Here is an 18,635-nt window from a genome sequence, read left to right on the forward strand (position 1 = left end):
TTAAAACTGTATTTATAGTGCCAAATCATAAAGTCATCTCGGCACCATACATCGCAAGGTCAAGACCTGACAGTGTTATAAAGACAAATCCCACAATTCCCCCTTGAGTTAGTACTTGGCAACAGAGGGGAGGAAAAAAACTGCCAAACAAGCATAATGTGGTACTGCTGCTATTTCCGAGTGAGGAAATAATACATTTGCAGTTCTTTTGATCAACTCCCATTTTGGTGTTATTTACTAAAGTCACTCCCAATTAATTTTCTGGGAGTCCATCTGAAAATATCACCGTTAATTAGATATTAAGCCAATAAAAGCAGTATGTTTGGGGGCGTGTCTGTTTGATTGACAGGCCTGTGGTGCAGTCAGGTTGCGCTATGGGTGGGCGGGGCATCGTTTCCTCGGATCCACCGATCGCTTCCCCGTAGCTCGTCCAAATATGGTCACTTCTGGCTCTAAAATAGCAAGATGGCGACGGCTAAAACACCATACTCGAGTATTCATAACGGCAGTTCACAAACCAATGGGTGAAATCACAGACTGTATATAAAAGTGGACGTAGATTCCGGCTCTAAAAACTGAAGCCGATGCAGAAGTGTCTTAAGATGCAATACCACCGGGTGCCGCTAGAGGGTGGCTCCAAAACGCCTTCAGCTCCACAGACTCTCATTCAACTTCTCTCATAAAATTTTGTCTATAAAATTTCTCCACAAGTTTTCTGTATCTCGTTCGGTAAATTCACAGATTCAGATTAGTGTTCTGGCCGTCCATCTGAAAATAATCGTATGATTATGTTGTTAACTTAAATAAATGAAAGCAATGGTAACATATATTTACTAATGTATGCAAACTTGCTCCAGTGGTTAGACAACCTTAGGAACGAACCACAACTTAACCATATGCACATTCGTGTGTACTACACATAGGTCGCTGAAGTATTTAAAGAAATAGCACCACAATCCTGCTTACAGGAAGAAGACATCTCTGACAGAGATGGACTCTGGATGGTTGTGTGTGTGCGCCTGGACCAGAGCGGAGAGAGAACATTTCAAAAGTAAAAAAAAAAAAAAAAAAAAAAAAAAACACGTTTCATGTTTGCATATAGATGTATTAAACTTGACCTTTACATGAACAGAGAAACTTTCCTCCTTCATTCTCCACAGCAAAACATCCAACATTAAAAATAAGCAAGACACATTTTTGAGTGGAAGCAGACACTTAAACGCCACAAAGGTCAAATTAAACCAGAAACTGACCACTGTCCTACTCAGTGATATTTAACATCAAGTATCACAATTTTGCATCACAGCTCTAAACATAACCTGGGTCTTGTGCCAAATGTGCTTCTTGAGTTTTGCCTGTAAACAGAGGAGAAAGCAGCAGCTGAAAAATACAACCGAGAATAGTAAATCAGGCCAAGTTGAAATACATGCAAGGATGCCTCCGTATGAGATCAGCAAGAGCTCCTCAGTAAATATGAAGACGCTTAGTCAGCAGAGGAACTACTTAGACATGACTCAGCATCTCACCACCACTGCTTCAAATCCCACAGGTCTTCCTGAAAAGACCACGAGGTGCAGTTGCCTAAAATTGGAAGTGTTGACATAATCAACAAAAGGTTGAAGAAGGAAGTAGAGTAAGGCTAAAGTAAAGCAGGTAAAGAAAACTGTCCATCTTAAAACCATGACTAAAGTTACTTCTGTTTGTGAACACTACAATCGGGTGAAGGTCAGCTTGTTTGAGCTAAATCTTGTGTCCCGTGAGCATCCCAAGTTTTGATCCGATTTATGGGAAAGTGGCTGATCTGCACCCTCACGGGCCACCTATGAGCCGGGATAATGGTGAGGAGGGTGTTTTATCTAATCCTGGCAGGTTTAATACTATAATACATGATTTTCAGACTTTGGTTTCCTGCATGCAAAGATAATGAACGCATCTGCTGGACAAAACAACTTGAGCCAGTTTGTTTGCATTAAATGACTGCAACAACAAAGAATTTCCTACATTTATAATCTGATCCATTTTCCGTTTTTGCTAATGTTCAGCCATGTTTGGCTTTTAAACAAAGTATAATTTATTTTCCTAATTAGTAGGATTCGGGGGAAGCAGAAGGAGTTTTGGGAAGTTATGGCTTATTTATAAATGATATTGGAGTGCACCTACTATGATTGGATCAGCATGTGCAGTTTCTGTGGGTTTCCACAAGAAAGTGGACAGGAAAACTAATATTGCACTTCCAATGAATCTGAGTTAATGATGATCTATAGTTTCTCTGAAACTTCAAAGGCTGATATCATGTATAAATTAACAACATATCTCCCAGTGTGTTCAAGCATTCTGGTTGGCAGTCAAGCCTGGAAAATATAGACCCAGTGCTTCTAAAAAAAAAGCCTGAATCATTGGATTTTACATGAAAATTTTAGCAAATAAAATGGAAAATGTTATATTGTTAGAAATATGATGATTTTGAACTTGCTTCATACAAGACAGAGTTCTCACTTTATTACAGTATTAGATCATTTACCAAATCTTTTCCGGCAATCATGATTCTGATGAGCTGCTCAGCGAATCTAAAGCCTCCTTTGAGCCAAAACACAAAGCAGGAATAGTCACTTTTCTTGCACAGTTAAAACTTTAGGCTGTGACTTTATAGTTATGTTTTCATCCAAATAAAATTTGTCCTGTGTCTATTTTATCAAACTTGACCCTCTTGCAGGTCTTGATTCAGTGTCTACATACTGGTAGAGGTGTCACTTTAATGTTGTGTGTTTTAAAGCCAACCCTCTTCTTGTCTTTATTGTATTTTATTAGTACTCTACCCAGGAGTTCTTCTGATAAAAGAGGCAGGATACATTTGGCCGTGTTTTGTGGACACACACGCACAGAAACTTCTGTTGTTTTAAGAGCTCTTCATGGTGACAGAAATAGGAAGGCGGGTCACTGGGTTATGTGTGTGTGAGAGTGTGTGTGTGTGTGTGTGTGTGTGTGTGTGTGTGTGTGTGTGTGTGTGTGTGTGTGTGTGTGTGTGTGTGTGTGTGTGTGTGTGTGTGTGTGTGTGTGTGTGTGTGTGTGTGTGTGTGTGTGTGTTGTCTCCTTCCCACTCTGTTGCTAAATATTGAAGCTGAGTGTAGGGTGGGCTTGACTCCTGTGAGAAGAACTTTTACCAACAACCTGCACTTATGTAGCAAAACAAACACAGACACACACGACACTATCATCCTGACATTAAAAAAAACAAAAAAACATTAATTTGTCACGTGCATTAATTTATGAATTCACATGTGACCACATGACACATATATTTACAACAGGGACCATGTAGAAAATACATTAATCTCAAATAGAGAAAAGAGGCTTTGTGTTAATTTCCATCTTCAGTTCCTAGTGATTGTGAAACATGTATTTTGCACATTGGAAATGTGGTTTTGAAACATTTTCATTCTTTAATGTGTAAAAACCCACATAGATTCCCATGTTAGAACTTGGCCACGTCTTTTCCCTATGACTTAGACTTTCGACTTTATTAATCCCACTGTGGGGAAATTTTGTAATATGCTATAATATGGTGCAACATGTGCAAAACATGGGAAACTTGTGTGTTTTTTCTGTAAGTGCACATTCCCCATCTATATCAACCGATGAGACTACAGTCAGTCATTGTATCTGGTATGTGTGTGTATGTTCGTAACAGTTTGAACCAGGAAATACCACAGCAGCTTTGTTGGTTTAATAAGAAAATAGTCTTTTCCATGCCTTAAACGTGTGCAGGTGACAGAATAGAATAAGAACATATTTTTATGGAGGCTTTCTTTTTTGTTGTCGTCATACATGTCTGTTGCTTGTTTAGTCTCTGTGATGCGTGTTAATTTTGCTTGGTAAGTCCTGACGGAGATGTGTGGGTAGTGAGGCGGAGTGCAGTCTACTCACCCAGTCCTAAGCACGATACTCGGAGTCCTGACTTTCCGAGGTTCCTGCATAAACACAGAAAAAGGAGTCAGAGCTCTTTTTCATGCCCGTACGCCTCTTCAAAAAAAAAAAAAACACAGATCAGTAATCTGGATCATGTTCGGTGACATGTTGACAATATTAAAACAATAAGACTCAGCTATCAGTGTAACCGATGACATTTCATTTTTTACAAGAGCCTGGATGTGGGTTTGACTCAGAAAATCTCATGACAGCTTGACAGCACGGCTCTCTGCCTGATTTCTCCATGGTGGGAAATTGAAATGCACCTTCCCAGCCCTCAAAGTAGGTGTTCTGACTCCGTCAACCTCCAACCATGACTAAAAAGATGTGTGTATGTATGTGACAGGAAGCCTCAGAGTCGACTGAAATATTACATCAAAGGGCAGATAACTATTTCAATCAGCAGGTGAAAATCAGTTATTAATGCCAGAATAATGCAGAGAGAAACGTGAAGAAAAGCAGATAAGTAGACAAAATTTAAAAAAACATGAATCTACGACACAAAAGATTATTAGTATTAGGATATTAGGACACAAGAAAGATGTAACTATGGGATGTGAGTGCGTGTACCATTACTCAGTGCATCTTATTAGCTTGCTGATAGCCTCATTATCTGTTTCATTGACACCACACACATCTATTCATGTGTATTCATGCACTGCATTAGAAGCCTGTCTAGCATGTATAAAACATGGATGTAAACTGCCGGTGGTGGTCTACAACTGTGAGATGATGAATTAATTTATTGAACAGGTTAAAAAACAAGATTTACTTGACAATGAGAACAGTTCCACTCTCAGATTAGAGTTTTACAGCAGAGGTTGTCCTTCCTGTCTGTTCCAGTACTGTGGCTATCTGTGCCATGTCCAATCAACCTTGAGGAACATTTATTGACCTGTCATATCAGTTTACTGTGAAAGCCTCCAACAGACTGATGACTACACACACACGCACACACACACACACACACACACACACACACACACACACACACACACACACACACACACACACACACACACACACACACACACACACACACACACACACACACACACACACACACACACACACACACACAATTTTAAAAGTTTTGAGCAGGTGCAAAGCGAAAATCACTGCGCCAATTCATCAGCATGTAGGCAGCCCATGTGGAACACTTTCTGGCGAAGGAGTTTATAAAATGTTACGTTGACACTTTTCTTCTTGCTCAAGCGCCTTATTTAGCGAGGAGAATTAAAATCCAAACCATCGTTTTTATTTATACACTTTACAATCATATCTTTAATGCACTTTAAGAAATTAAGAAACCAGTATGAGGTCACAGAGAGTATGGCTTGAATAAAAGAATTACTTATGGTACAGGTTTGTGCAACTCAAAAAAGCACAGATTTTTATAAGGACATTGAAAATGCTGAAAACTGGAGATCCATTTGTGGCATTCTGGAAATAGAAAAATGTGTACCCATGGAACAGATATATTTATTGGAAAAACAGACTAACAAAAAACAGGTTCATCACATGTGTGCTGATGAACCCTCTGATCCTCAAGTCCCCGTAGATAGGTTTCTAATCTCAGTATAAAAAAAATAAAGCAGACTCATTCAGTTTGGGAATTCAATTATAAAGCAATTTTGACTGAAAATGAGAGTATAGAGATTGCTTTTAAATTCATGCACGGCCTCAAACCAGATTTACAGGCTCGGCCCTGTTTATTGATTGAACAGTACACTATTCATAGGTTTCAGCAATCTTTCATTTTTGCTAACCTGTCAAAACCATTCAAGTTATTCATTGATGATGTGACCTAAGTATCAGAATATTCAATTGGGCATAAAAATAAAGTCAAACTTTAAAGGACAATCAACGTTTGTAGGCAAGGTGCTCTTGAAGAACAAGTTACTGTTGTTCTGCAATAAACGGCAACAACAGTCTGTAATGAAAGGATGTGGTTCACGTGTTATTTCGTATGCATGCATCACACTTGTTACATCATGTTTCTGGGTTTGATTTTTATACTGCTGCTGTATTTGTGGAATTTATATGTTCTCCTCTTATTTGCAGTGTTTTCCAAGGTAACCCATACTTCCCTCATAGTGTAGCTACTATGGAAGCTGCTTGAAGACTGTAAGCTGACCTCAAGACTAATACTATGTTTCATCTGTGACTGGTGAAAGACAGCAACGCGCCCCAGACAGGTTTTCAGCCTAACATCGACAGGAGCAGGCCTCAGCCCTCCCAGTGACCCTGAACAGGAATGAGCAGGTAAAAAAAAAAAGTATGAATATAAGTTATGTAAAGTAGCTTCCATCTGACAGAAAGGACAAGGACTTTTTTTTTAAAGTCTAAAAGATAAGGCCTTTAGTTGGGGAGGATCTTTTGAATTTAGATCATGGAGTGGAGGTGCTGAGTCAGGCAGTGGATGCCCCCGCTGGTGATTAATGATGAGGCTGCTGTTTCCCGGCCACGACCATGAAAGATGGCGATACAGGTGCACTCTATTTCAGGTCCAAACAGACAGACTTGTCTGGAGCCGGGACAGATCACAGACAGATCCCCTAACAAAGCAAAAAACTGGCCACTGTGATGAGTCATAAGTTCAACACCAATTCACTTAGACCCAACAGCAAATCGTCATGGGTTATGTTTGGATTAGAGACGTTTTCATGGCCGGAGCTCTGGCACACAGCCCGGCAACCCTGCAGTATAGAGAACAACGTCTGCTGGCTTGATAACCTCAACAGAAAAGTCTGTCAGCTCATTTGTGAAAGCAGCCGATTATGACAAATAATCGCATTTCCGTGGTAAGTGACCTCTTGAGGACGGGTTAGACAGACTGAGTCATTTCAGCAAATGCCATGAAAACAATAGACTGCGGACGGAAAATGTTCTGATAGAGATTCACCGAATTGTGGTTATCGAGCACAAATATATATAATGGAGGCAGGATATTTAAGAGTTAAAAAATAAAACTGTTGTTCAAAATGACATCAGTGCACTGAAACAGGGAACTTCACTAGGATTGTAATAAATTAGAAATAACTATAAATTCAGAAATGGAAACATTTCTAAATTACTCCAAGCTCATTTTTTACATTATGTCCTATTTTAGACAACACATCCACAGTTGTATTTGTGATACATCCAATATCAGACAGTTAAAAAAAAAAATGGCCAAATGATCAATCGTCTGGGCGCTACAAAACATACTTTGTTCACTTACAAGTGAAAAATGTTGACAGGAACAAAGGAAGTACGTCAGGTGGCCTCGTCATGGTGCCACAAAGTCCACATAGTGAGAAGGTCGGCTGGATGGACGGGTTGGTTGATAAAACATTGGACTTACATGGTGGACTGCTGCTTGTTTTTACTATCAAACTGATGTTCAATGTTGCCTTTGCTTTTCCAAACCTTTCCAATGATTTTAACAGTTTACTTGTGGCACATCTCCTGCCACTGGTACCTCGGAGTATTTTTTATAGTCATTTAGATTGGACAACCTGTTGCTTCCAAACATTAATGAACCAAACAATTGGAATCACATGACATCCTTCTTCTTAAAACAAGGAGCAGATTCACAAACTAAATTTTAAGCTCATCTGTCCCTGCAAACTTACATGAATGTACTGCTTGTGGGGTTATAGATGAAAAGAGTGGAGATGAAATAACCTTCAGGGAGGCCTGAGTGTTTGCACCCGGCTATACTTTCTCTTGCTCACCGCATTTTTTTTCCTCCAATACCAATTAAAGTAATGAAAAAGGAATTTTCCTCAGATCAGCCTGGTTGGCCCGTATACTGCTGAGCCTACACAACACATCCCCTCATTCAGCTGTCAGAGGGTGAGATGGGTGAACACACGGCAGGAAAGAGGATAATTGCTGAGATGGAGCGGATGATTGAAAGAAGAAGAAGAAAATAAGATTTCCCCACTTGGGAGATAAAGTGATTGTCTCCCCCATTTAAAACCCATTTTATAGATATGCATAACCACACATAAATACCCCCAGTGAACACACACACACACACACACACACACACACACACACACACACACACACACACACACACACACACACACACACACACACACACACACACACACACACACACACAATACAGCCGTCCTCGCCCATCAAATATTTATTGAAATATGAACCCCCGCAGCCTCTTTTCCAAACAGATCTACCATAACAAGCCTTCCCCATCAATGAGCCTATTCATCTCCACTTAAATATGTCTGCAGTTGCCTGATGGACAGTAATGACTTTCTCTAATACCCGCGGAACAATGGCAATATTATCCTTTCTCTTTATCTGCCTGAACACTCTGTGTGCGTCTCTCCTGCATGTCAACAGTCATCACCACAGATATGTCACTGATTCGCCCAGTTCCTCCTCCGCTGCATTAGTGAGGGACGCTATATTCAGTGGAAATTTAAAAAAAACAAAGCTTTGACTCTGCATTTTTAACAAGATTAGTTTTTACTGCACAGTTGGGTGTCGAGAAGGAATGCTCTAAATGCAGCAAACGGCTTTAATGTTAAGATCTGCGGTGACGTATATTCTTTTTGCTGCATGTACTCATCACATAATGAGAATAATAATGACTCATTTACTTTGATGGAAGTAAAAGATCAGAGCTGCTGTGTTTTTAAAACCTCTGGAAATTAATTTGGTGTTTTAAAACTCCTCTCAACATTTTGTTACTCCAACTTGTTCTCATGATCGTGTATTTATTTTTTAAAGTATTTCCCTTTTTGTTTGGATCTTATGTACAACTGTGACGCACCTGGTGGTGGCACTCATTTAAACCCCAAAAGAATAGAGCTCTGCACATTAGATTTTGAGGATACTTGATACAGAAATACTGAATTTTGTGCCTTTTGGCTGCCGTTGTAACTAAATGATGGTCAACAATTTGGCCCTAGCTGTGCTTTCTATAATGATTCTGCGGCCTCCAGAGGGATTAGATTCACATTTGTAACCGTTAGGAAAATGAAAACCAAATTGTTGTTTATGGTAAAACAGTTATAAGCCACAAGAGAGCACCTGACACACTTCTCCATGGAGTGTAAAACACTGTGAGAGAGAGAGGGAGACGGAGAGACAGTAAGGAGGAGGCGTGGGTGCCGGCCTCAGGCCACCTGAGCTCCACATAAAGTAGGTTACAATGTTACAATAATCACCCAAATTCGGCCATCACACTCTGTATCTCTGTGGCATCTCTGTATGAGACAGTAACAGTTACCTCACTGCTTGTCACGATGTAACTGCGTTTGACAAGTGGTTTAAATTCTGTTATTTTCTCTTTAAAATGCATACTTGAAGATACTACAGTGATATAAATCAACTCCATTGCGTGTAAATTTCCTGCACTTGCCAACAACCTCACGTCGACCCTGCGACTCATTTTGTAAACCGATTTGCTTTGTCTTTAATCGTCTTCAGTTCTCTGTCACACATGCACACCAACATAAGGCATTATATTTACAGAACATATTCAATTAAAAAGGAAAAGCAAATGAAATTGCTTTACATTAAAGTGACTTGTAAGCGCAGTTAGTTGCTGTGTCTTTGTGTAGCATTATTGTTTTTTGGAGAGCATATTACCAGTGGAGAAAAATCTGTTTGAACTACATAAACTAAAACCATGTCGCTCTGTGAATAATTCAAAAGTATGCAGTGACATTGTAGCCAGCATGTGTTTTGTCCCGCTGCTGCTCTACAACCAACCATCCCATCCTTTCACTTCCTTTGTAGCTCCCACTTACATGCCATCATCTTTGAAAACATGAAAACTATTCTCATTATTTCTACTGACCGTGTCCATCCTCACAATTACATTTTCAACTTTAGTGGGTCTGATTTTCTGTTGTTCTGTTTCTCGTTCACTTTTTGTGTCATGGCTGGTGCTGACTTGTTTTTATTGTGTTTTCTTCATCCTCAACCACACACTCCTCAACACAACTTTGCTGACTTGGCATCACCAGCAGAAATAACTGGGCCATGTCCTGTTAAAGGTCTGATCATGTGACAGGGATGTAGAAAGGAAGAGACAGTGGAAAGCCATTGTATTCCACACTGATGTTTGTATAACATACACATTTACAATTAGTGACAGCAAATTTTATATATTTGCATAAAATAAATTTGCAATGCTAATGACTTCACTTGAGAGGCAAATAGAGCCATCTGCAGATAATTATCATTCTATATGAACTAATTATCTTTCCATATTTAATTGACTGAGTAATTAACACAGGGAAGCCATTGGTTGATGAACAAAAACTAAAAAGGAAAACAGATCTGCTGAGGTGTCAAGTGTGAAAGATTTCAACTGGGAAAAACAGAAAATTCTGCAATCTTCAAGTAGATGTCACAAGTTAGTGACATCTAATTGGTTGTTGTGCAAGCTTTAATTCAAATCTGTCAATTGCATGGTGATGTGTAAAAGATGAAGGAAAGAATGAAACAACAAAAAAACAAAAGGAAGCAAAGAAAGTAGTCAGACACTGATAAACTGCACTGCAGGGAGGCACACAACAAATACTGAACTGGTGGCAAACAGTGAATGCAAGCTTGTATACAGTGATTAATGATGTGCCAATTAAAATATAAATTTTAATTAAGTGTGGCAAATGAGAGTGTTGAAGATGGATGGATGGATTGATGAGATACACAGATGCAAAGTAAGTGTTCAGTCCAGGTGCCGGCAGCAAACCATGCTTGAAGACATTTTCGTTCACTTTGTTAGCACCTGCAAGATTTATCACTTGAACTGCAGGAGCAATACAACAACCACACAATTCCCATATAATAGCAATAGATAAGAGAGAATAGATTATAGGGGATGATGATGATGATGATGATGATGATGACGATCTTGCCCTGTTCTTTCCATGATTCTCTCTCTCTCTCACACACACACACACACACACACACACACACACACACACACACACACACACACACACACACACACACACACACACACACACACTTGCTTCAGTTTCACTGCAGTTTGCTCGTGCTTCTTGTGTTCTTTAAATGTGAATGTACTCTGAGTGTGCGTGCATATTTGAGAGGATGCAGAAACTAAAGAAAATATACGTATATATACGTATATATATATATATATAAAAGATAAAAAATAGTATGTATGAACGCAGGCATGAAATTTGAGACAGAGCCTAAAATTGATGATGATGATGACTAAGCTAACTCTCTCTCTGTCTCTCTCTCTCTCTCTCTCTCTGTCTCTCTCTGTCTCTCTGTAATATGTTTTCGTAATGTTTGAGATACAAAAAAGTGCATGTGTTACTACGGCAACTACAGTGTCCTGTAGATGAACAAAATCACCTAAACAATCATAGTTTAGTCACACTGTATTTCTTTCCTTTTTGCCAACAAATCCCTTGAAAAAACAAAAACAATTAATCTAAAAAACTTTTTTGTTTGTTTTAAATTGATACACAAACATTCACTGTTTAAGTACTCATCGGGCATAAATATGTATACTAGCTGAAAATAGTTCACAGCAAACACCAGTTATCCCTGAGTAACTGACTGACTGATTAAGTGAGTGAATAAATAGTGCATATGGTATTAGGGGGAAAAAAAAGTGTTGTTTTTTTCAAGTGACTTGTTTTCGACTTGTTGAGTTAAAAAAAAGTCAGACCGTACTGACAGAGGGACTCATTTATTGCAGGTTTTGGTCTTTTCATGACATTCAAAGAAAATTCTTCACTCCTCATCTCTGTAATGTTCTGAAAGCTGCAGCTTTTATCTATTATCTATTATTTGGGTATTATCATTCACTTTTCATCCAGTGCTTCAGAGACTTTGCCTGCTATATTTCAATACAAAACAAAGTGATGATAAAATCACAGCCATCATTCTTAAAAAAAAGAAATCAGTGTTTGCGTGCGGCCGTGTAAACGTGCCCATGCAGTCATGCACGCTTGCATGCATAAATACGTGAATACATTTTTGTACATGCGGGGGCACACGCTCAGCTATACGTGCATTTGCATCAGCTTGCATGTCGTGCCTGTATGTGGATTTACCCGTGCGTCCATATAAACTAAACTGGTTGTATGAACTAAGGACCAATCTCAGCAGTGGGGCTATTTCATGCCTATCAAAGCCTGAACACCGAGTGGGTGTAAAGGGGGGTGCGGGGAAGGAGGGTGAGGGGGATGGTGGGAGGGGGGGAGGGTGTTCAGGAGTGGCGGGAGGAGCTCTCAAAGCCCACATCCAGGCAGAGTAATGCAGCAGCCTGTATACGGGAGTAATATAAAAGCTGTCAGCTAGCAAGTGGGCTGAGATAACACTGCCAACGGGACCAGCAGGAAGCACACTTTCAGCCAATCAGTCTTTTGACACCTTCACGTTTGCCTCAGCAACATAAACCGTGACGGGAGCAGTGACTGGAGTACGGAGAGATTTGTGACGGTGCCTGTGTGCATATATGCGCGCGTGTGTGTCAATTGGCATTTCATCATGCAAAAGTGCATTGCTGTGTTTGTACCTGTTCTGTACAGCAAGTGCTGAATGCCGCATGCATTAATCATCACGTGTAGAGACGTACTGTAAATAACGTGTTAAAGTGCTCATAATTACCTAAAATTTGATTTAAGAAAAAGAACTCAACACCTCCTGTCATATGAAACAATGAATGTCCTGACAGAAATACAGACATGAGGAGTGAGTTCAGCTCGCTGAACAAGAAGACAATAAAGAAGCTACAGCGTTACTGAGCCTTCATGGTAAAAAAAAAAAAAAAACATCAGGATCCATAATGAATCATTAAGTCCACTTCCATCTGTTCAGCTCTGTTTCAACAGGATTACAGTCCTGGTGGTGCAATTTTCATGACAAATACACACACACAAACATCTTGATTTTTCTCCTGAGGCAAATCTGCAGAAGTTAGATACTCAAAGTGTAAATTACCTACAATTAGCTTGATGTTCAGCAGAGACAAGCTGATCTCATACAATATTTGCACACATGCAATGGTGTTTACAGTAGCTCATGGAGGTAACCGCAGAAATGAAAAGTGGCTGGGTGGATTTTAAACCTGTTAAAGAGGATTCCAATGCATTCATCTCTCTGGATACATCTGCAGGCAGCATCACTGTGTGCACATGTTACAGGCACAGCTGAATAGGACACGACCAAGCACAACCCTAATGTGTGCCTGCAGTGACTCAAGAGCGGCTGCGTGGGCTAAAGAGCCTCACATTTCAGGCCTGAATCATTCTGCCAAAGTCTCTGATCTATTTGTTGTTAAGTGGCTTTCCTGTTCAGCAACAGCAGAAACCCGACTGGTTTCCAAAAGGACGGCAATTTCCACAAACCAGAGATCGGTGACACTACAGAGCCTCTTTTAGCAGACAGCCAGGTAATTCTGGTAGGCCGATTGTTTTTCCCTTCTCTCTCTCTCTCTCTCTCTATAGTGACTATTGAACAAAGCTGATCATGGATCATCCTAAAAACCACCCGTTTCAATTTTCAGAGAGCATGAATGGAGACATCTTAAGAAACTGACAAACACTATACTTGAGGGGGGAATTCTGCAGAAGGTTATGATATTGTTGTGGGGATGTGCAGCAATTTCAAGTGCAAACTCAGGACAGACTGCTGATGAAATGCTAACAAAGAAAACAATCTCTCTTTCTCTAAGCTGTGTTTGAAGAGCTCGTGACGGGAACATTTCGGTGCACAACGCTCGTCTCGTAGAATTCTGTTGAAATATGGAAGTTTTAACACTCAGGGTCAAATGTGGCTTGAGGGTTAACTCCTTGAATATTACAGTAGCATAAAGTCTCAGGAGGCCAAAATTCATTGTATTTTTTCTGAACTTCTTAATATTTCAAGACACCAGGAGCAACTACATGAATTTGCATGCACTTACCAGACTCAACAAAGCACTGTTTCAGTTATACACTCTTGTGAATTAGCACAGAGCTCAGGTTTAATTTATCTTAACTTCAACTGTGGACCTAGATGATTCGGAGCCTGAAGGCAAAACAAAACAAATACCGAATGAGATACTTCGAGGATCTCACACTTTCCTTTAGTAAAGACTGCACCCACACAGACACACACATACGCACACACCTTCTAGGCTCTACAGTTGTGATGCAATTTTGCATTAATTGTTATGAGATTCGGCACCATAAACATGATTATATGATAAAGGCCTCTTATGTTTTTCTGCTTTTGAATTGGTCTTGCGTCACAAAAACAGGGAAACTAGAAAATAATAAGAAAGAATGGATAGAAAAACAAAATCGACTGACCGACTAACCTTGATATTTTTTGAATAATGCCATTGAATAACGAAATAAAGAGGAAAAAAAATATTTCTATTTTTCTTTTCAGCTGTCGTTCAAGTGAGAAACTGCTGGTTTTCTCTCTATACATGGTGTGAGGTTTTTGGTAAGAACTTCACTGTGTTAAAGGCTTTGAGATAACTTCTGTTGTGATTTGAAGCTACATAAACAAAACTGAATTGAAATTATGTCAGTGAGCTTTTACTTCAGTAAATATATTAATATAATACAAAAATATACTGTAAAACCTTACAGATTTCAGCAACAGCCTGTTACAGATTGACAAAGAGGAAGACCCAAATCCCTGACAGAGGAGGCAGTTTGAAGACGTATGGACACCAGGTAAACAAAACACACAGGCCAACCTGGAGCAAAGTCAAAAACCCAAGTAAACAGCGAACTAAACAAAAAGAGCACGGCGAGCCTTCAGTTTTCAGGCTCCTATCCAGAGGAAACAGCTCTTGTTTGTTTTCGGGAGACAGACACCCTCTCTAACTCTGAGATTAGGTTGAAGACTTTATTTGATAAAGCTAACTCAGGTGACCCTGAGCCATCCCTTCAACAGTGCATAGACCATGTAGGTCAATATTGTCTTTAACGTCATTAACTTTATGCCACTCTTCTGTAGCTGTCCTCTCTCTCCCTTTAGGTGCATGTTTCTGCAGAGTCTGGCCCCACCAAATTGCACAGTGTTTGTTTGTTTGTTTTCTCGCTACGCTCTCCCCTCACCCCAACCAGACGAGGCAGATGGCCGCCCACCTCTGAGCCTGGTTTTATTGGAGATTTCTTCCGGTTAAAAGAAGTTTTTCATTCTGTCGCCAAATGCTGACTCACATGGAAGTTCAAACTGTTGGATTTCTCCTTATAAGAGAGTAAAGTGCCCTGCGATGACTTATGTTGTAATTTGGCACTATATAAATAAAAGAGAACTGAGAAAAAGTCAAATTAAATAAAGTCAACAAACAGAGGGAAAAAAACAGGATCAATGGTAGGAAAGACTAACAGGGAGCAAAAACAAGGCTCTCCGCGCAAAAGAAAGCAATTACAAAGTGCCACCCTAGTAGTGGTAGACTGAGTACATTTACTGACAGGGCTGATTGTAGAGTGGCTGCAGGTGAGCTACTTGGGGAAGTGGGAACAGGTGGGAAACTAGGGTTACACTAAAAATGACTATAAATGTGAAAAGATGGATATTTTTGAACTGTTTAGTGCAGGTCGCAGGTGGTACATGTCATATGGTTATGCTGCTTAACAGTATGAACCAGAGGTTGGAGTCCTGCCATTTTCACTATATGAATTTTTGTCATCATCGTGAACGATATGATATGGCTTAGCCCTACTCGACAGTTGCCGTTTTCTTCAGGAGGGTCTCTGCAGCGACAAGACACGCCCACTTCCCTGAACGACACCCACCCTAAGAAAACTTACCCCGAAACCCAAACCAGAGTGGATGTGTCATGTCGTAGGCATGTCGTGTACGGCAGATGGACCGCAAATAAACCCACTTGGTTTGCTGCCAGCGTCGTCATAACAGTAATGACTTAAGCAAACAGGTCACATCAGTAGTTTGCTCTCATTTAAGCATTTGCAAACAGGGTTCTGCCTTTATATTTCATTGGGGTTTTTTTTTTAGTCCTATTTGCGCTTTATTTTAAATTTCATGTTTTTAATAGTGCATGTTGGCATTTTGTATCCCTGCAGTATTTTCTGTTATATAAATGGTTAAAAAATGTCCAAAATTTTGGTCACAACTTAATGACCAAGGAAAAATATGGGTCTTGAGGCTGGACCAGTAGAGAGTCTCTGCTCTGGAGAATTATTTGCACAGGATAAAGCTCTCAGCCTGGATGAGAAATGTACTGCTCTCTAATTACTTCCACTCACATGAACAGCAGGTCAGACAATCTGCTGCATGACAAAAACATAATGTAATGTTACTTTACATGTCGGGCAAAATTAGCATTGCATTTAATCGTTATTTGTTGGCTGAACTCAAGCTGGTTGTTATAGATGTTTTGCTCCGCAGGATTTTAAAAATTAGAGCTACAGCAGATTCACATTGGATTAAAATTAAGGATGCCACTTGCAACATCCACCATCGTCATACTCAGAAAAACACTAATCTGGTTTAAAAAAGGATTAGCATGTCTTATTGCCTGAAGTTTTCTGCAACTAAATGAGAAATTAACAAGCTTCTGACAAAATAAACGTTCACACTGTGACAGAAATTATGTACGTAAAAAAAGGATAGAGGGGCGTATTCTCAAAAACCTATCCACCCATAAGTCTTGGTATATATACACATGCACAACCACCAGAGGAAACACAATCAGATGAGTTTAAATTTCAAGGGCTGCCAGCAGCAAGTAAAGACATCATGTTAATGCAGGCAGACTGGGGTTCAGACAGTGACAAGGTTGCATTGAGCGTGAATACAATTTACAAATAAGGAGAAAAGATGGGGAAGTATGCCAGACCAACAGATGTGAAATAAAACTCAACAGAACTTCCTGTCTGATGTCCAAAAATATGTCTCCCTGCTATTTCCACCTGAGCAGCATCTCTATTGTTGTGAAGGGAACCACAAGGTTGATGTGTTCCTGTGTGCTGCGACACGCTGCTGCGCAACAGAGACACGGACAGGAACAGAAAGTTGGGGACAAACTGAGTGAGCAGCCAACTCACAGATACTGTATGTAACTGGTCTTGTCACCAAAAGATTGTAGGTTCAAATCCCTGAAGCAGCTGGGAAAATGCAAGTGAGGAAGTGAAGTGACTGTACAATATCTCCTCTCCCTCAATAACCACTGGCCAAAATGGCCTGGAGAAAGGTGTCGAATATATGAAGAAATGCACCCAGATATAATTAAATATTTTCTCCTTGATATTTCAACTGTAAATCATTGAATAAAGAGAGATCACAACAACAGACTATCAAGCAATAACACGAGACTTTGGTGATGCTGCTCATGTTGCTGTCCATTAGCAGCATGTTCAGCTAATCCTGATGGGTCATTAAATAGACTAATTAAGACTCCCATCAATAAAGGAGATTAATGCACGGGCGCGCACACACACACACACACACACACACACACACACACACACACACACACACACACACACACACACACACACACACACACACATTCACCCACCACACAGAGATATGTTTAAACACAAACAGGCACGCAGAGATGAATGCACACACATTTACACACAACAACCAAAAATCATCCAGAGTTGTCATCACAAACTAATTATGTTTGAAAGGAGTAAGACAATTATTCCGCACACATTTATTTCACTTTACTTTTGTAAAATTAAAACCAGGTTTAAATGACATGAAAGAGGTCAAATATACATGACAATTTAAACTGCAAAAGCAATCCACATTAGACAACACAACCTACTGTATGAAATGCCTGAAATCATCACATCTGAGACCATTCATCATGTAAGTAAAATATAAAATCCTTCAAATGTGGGATAATTTTATTTCACTGAAGTTATGGGTGGTAATAATCAGTTTATGTCTGCTAAATTAAAAATAGAGAGAGCTTTGACAATATTTAAATGGCTCCTGTACAGACAGAAAACTCATGAAATATCACTCGTCTATTAGGAATTGCTTGTTGAGGTGACATTACCGTCATGCCATTGCAGAGGGATTAGTTTGTACTATAGTTATTGAGCATGAGAATAATAGTGAGATAGTGAAATATAAACACACATATACACAATGGGAAATAAGCCGGAGATTCTTTTTTTTATTATTTCTTATGGAAATTGGAATCTTTCAGATCATTTTGACTCGGTCTTACGCTGTCTTGGTCTGGCTCTTGACTTGATGTAGATAAACTCTGGTCTTGGTTATGAGTTGGTGTTGGTTTACATGGTCTCGACTACAACACTAAATTAGCATGATTGTACGATCATTTGCCACCTGTTGAAACTATGAACAGGTCAGTAATCAGTAGTTGTCACCTGAATTGTGGTAGAAATATTAGGCTTTGCCTCAAATTCCTACTGGAAACAAATGTGTGGTAACCCTGAAGGCCGATATCTTTGTGTGAAAGGCAATTTTACATCACTTCTATGTTGATGTCAAATGTACTTTTTGTGTCTGATGACACATCTGTATTTACATGTTGTGCAGATTTTAGCAGCTGTACATTCAGTTTATGTGGTTTGAGCCAAGTATGGAAGACTTGTTTGTGCCCATGTGGACAAGATGAGCTTCAGTTCAGATTTTGTTGTACCTTCAGTTTTTCTTGTAATGCTTTTCTCGCTATCGCATGTCAACGTCCATCTCCTTCTAGCTGTAGA

At 39.7% G+C, this 18,635-nt stretch overlaps 1 protein-coding gene across 2 annotated transcripts in view; it reads right to left on the minus strand.

Annotated features, from left to right (window-relative positions):
- kcnab1a (potassium voltage-gated channel subfamily A regulatory beta subunit 1a) overlaps positions 1–18,635 on the minus strand; it is a 106,065-nt gene that overhangs the window by 33,156 nt on the left and 54,274 nt on the right. For both annotated transcript variants that reach the window (XM_069704831.1, XM_069704741.1), the window contains exon 2: positions 3,925–3,968. In XM_069704831.1, coding sequence (XP_069560932.1) covers positions 3,925–3,968 — 44 coding nt within the window. The remainder of the gene's footprint in view (positions 1–3,924; positions 3,969–18,635) is intronic.

This window comes from Brachyistius frenatus, unplaced genomic scaffold, assembly GCF_029030835.1.
Source record: "Brachyistius frenatus isolate BFR_SWC_R1_liver_20210118 unplaced genomic scaffold, ASM2903083v1 Contig_1, whole genome shotgun sequence".
Classification (NCBI taxonomy): domain Eukaryota; kingdom Metazoa; phylum Chordata; class Actinopteri; family Embiotocidae; genus Brachyistius; species Brachyistius frenatus.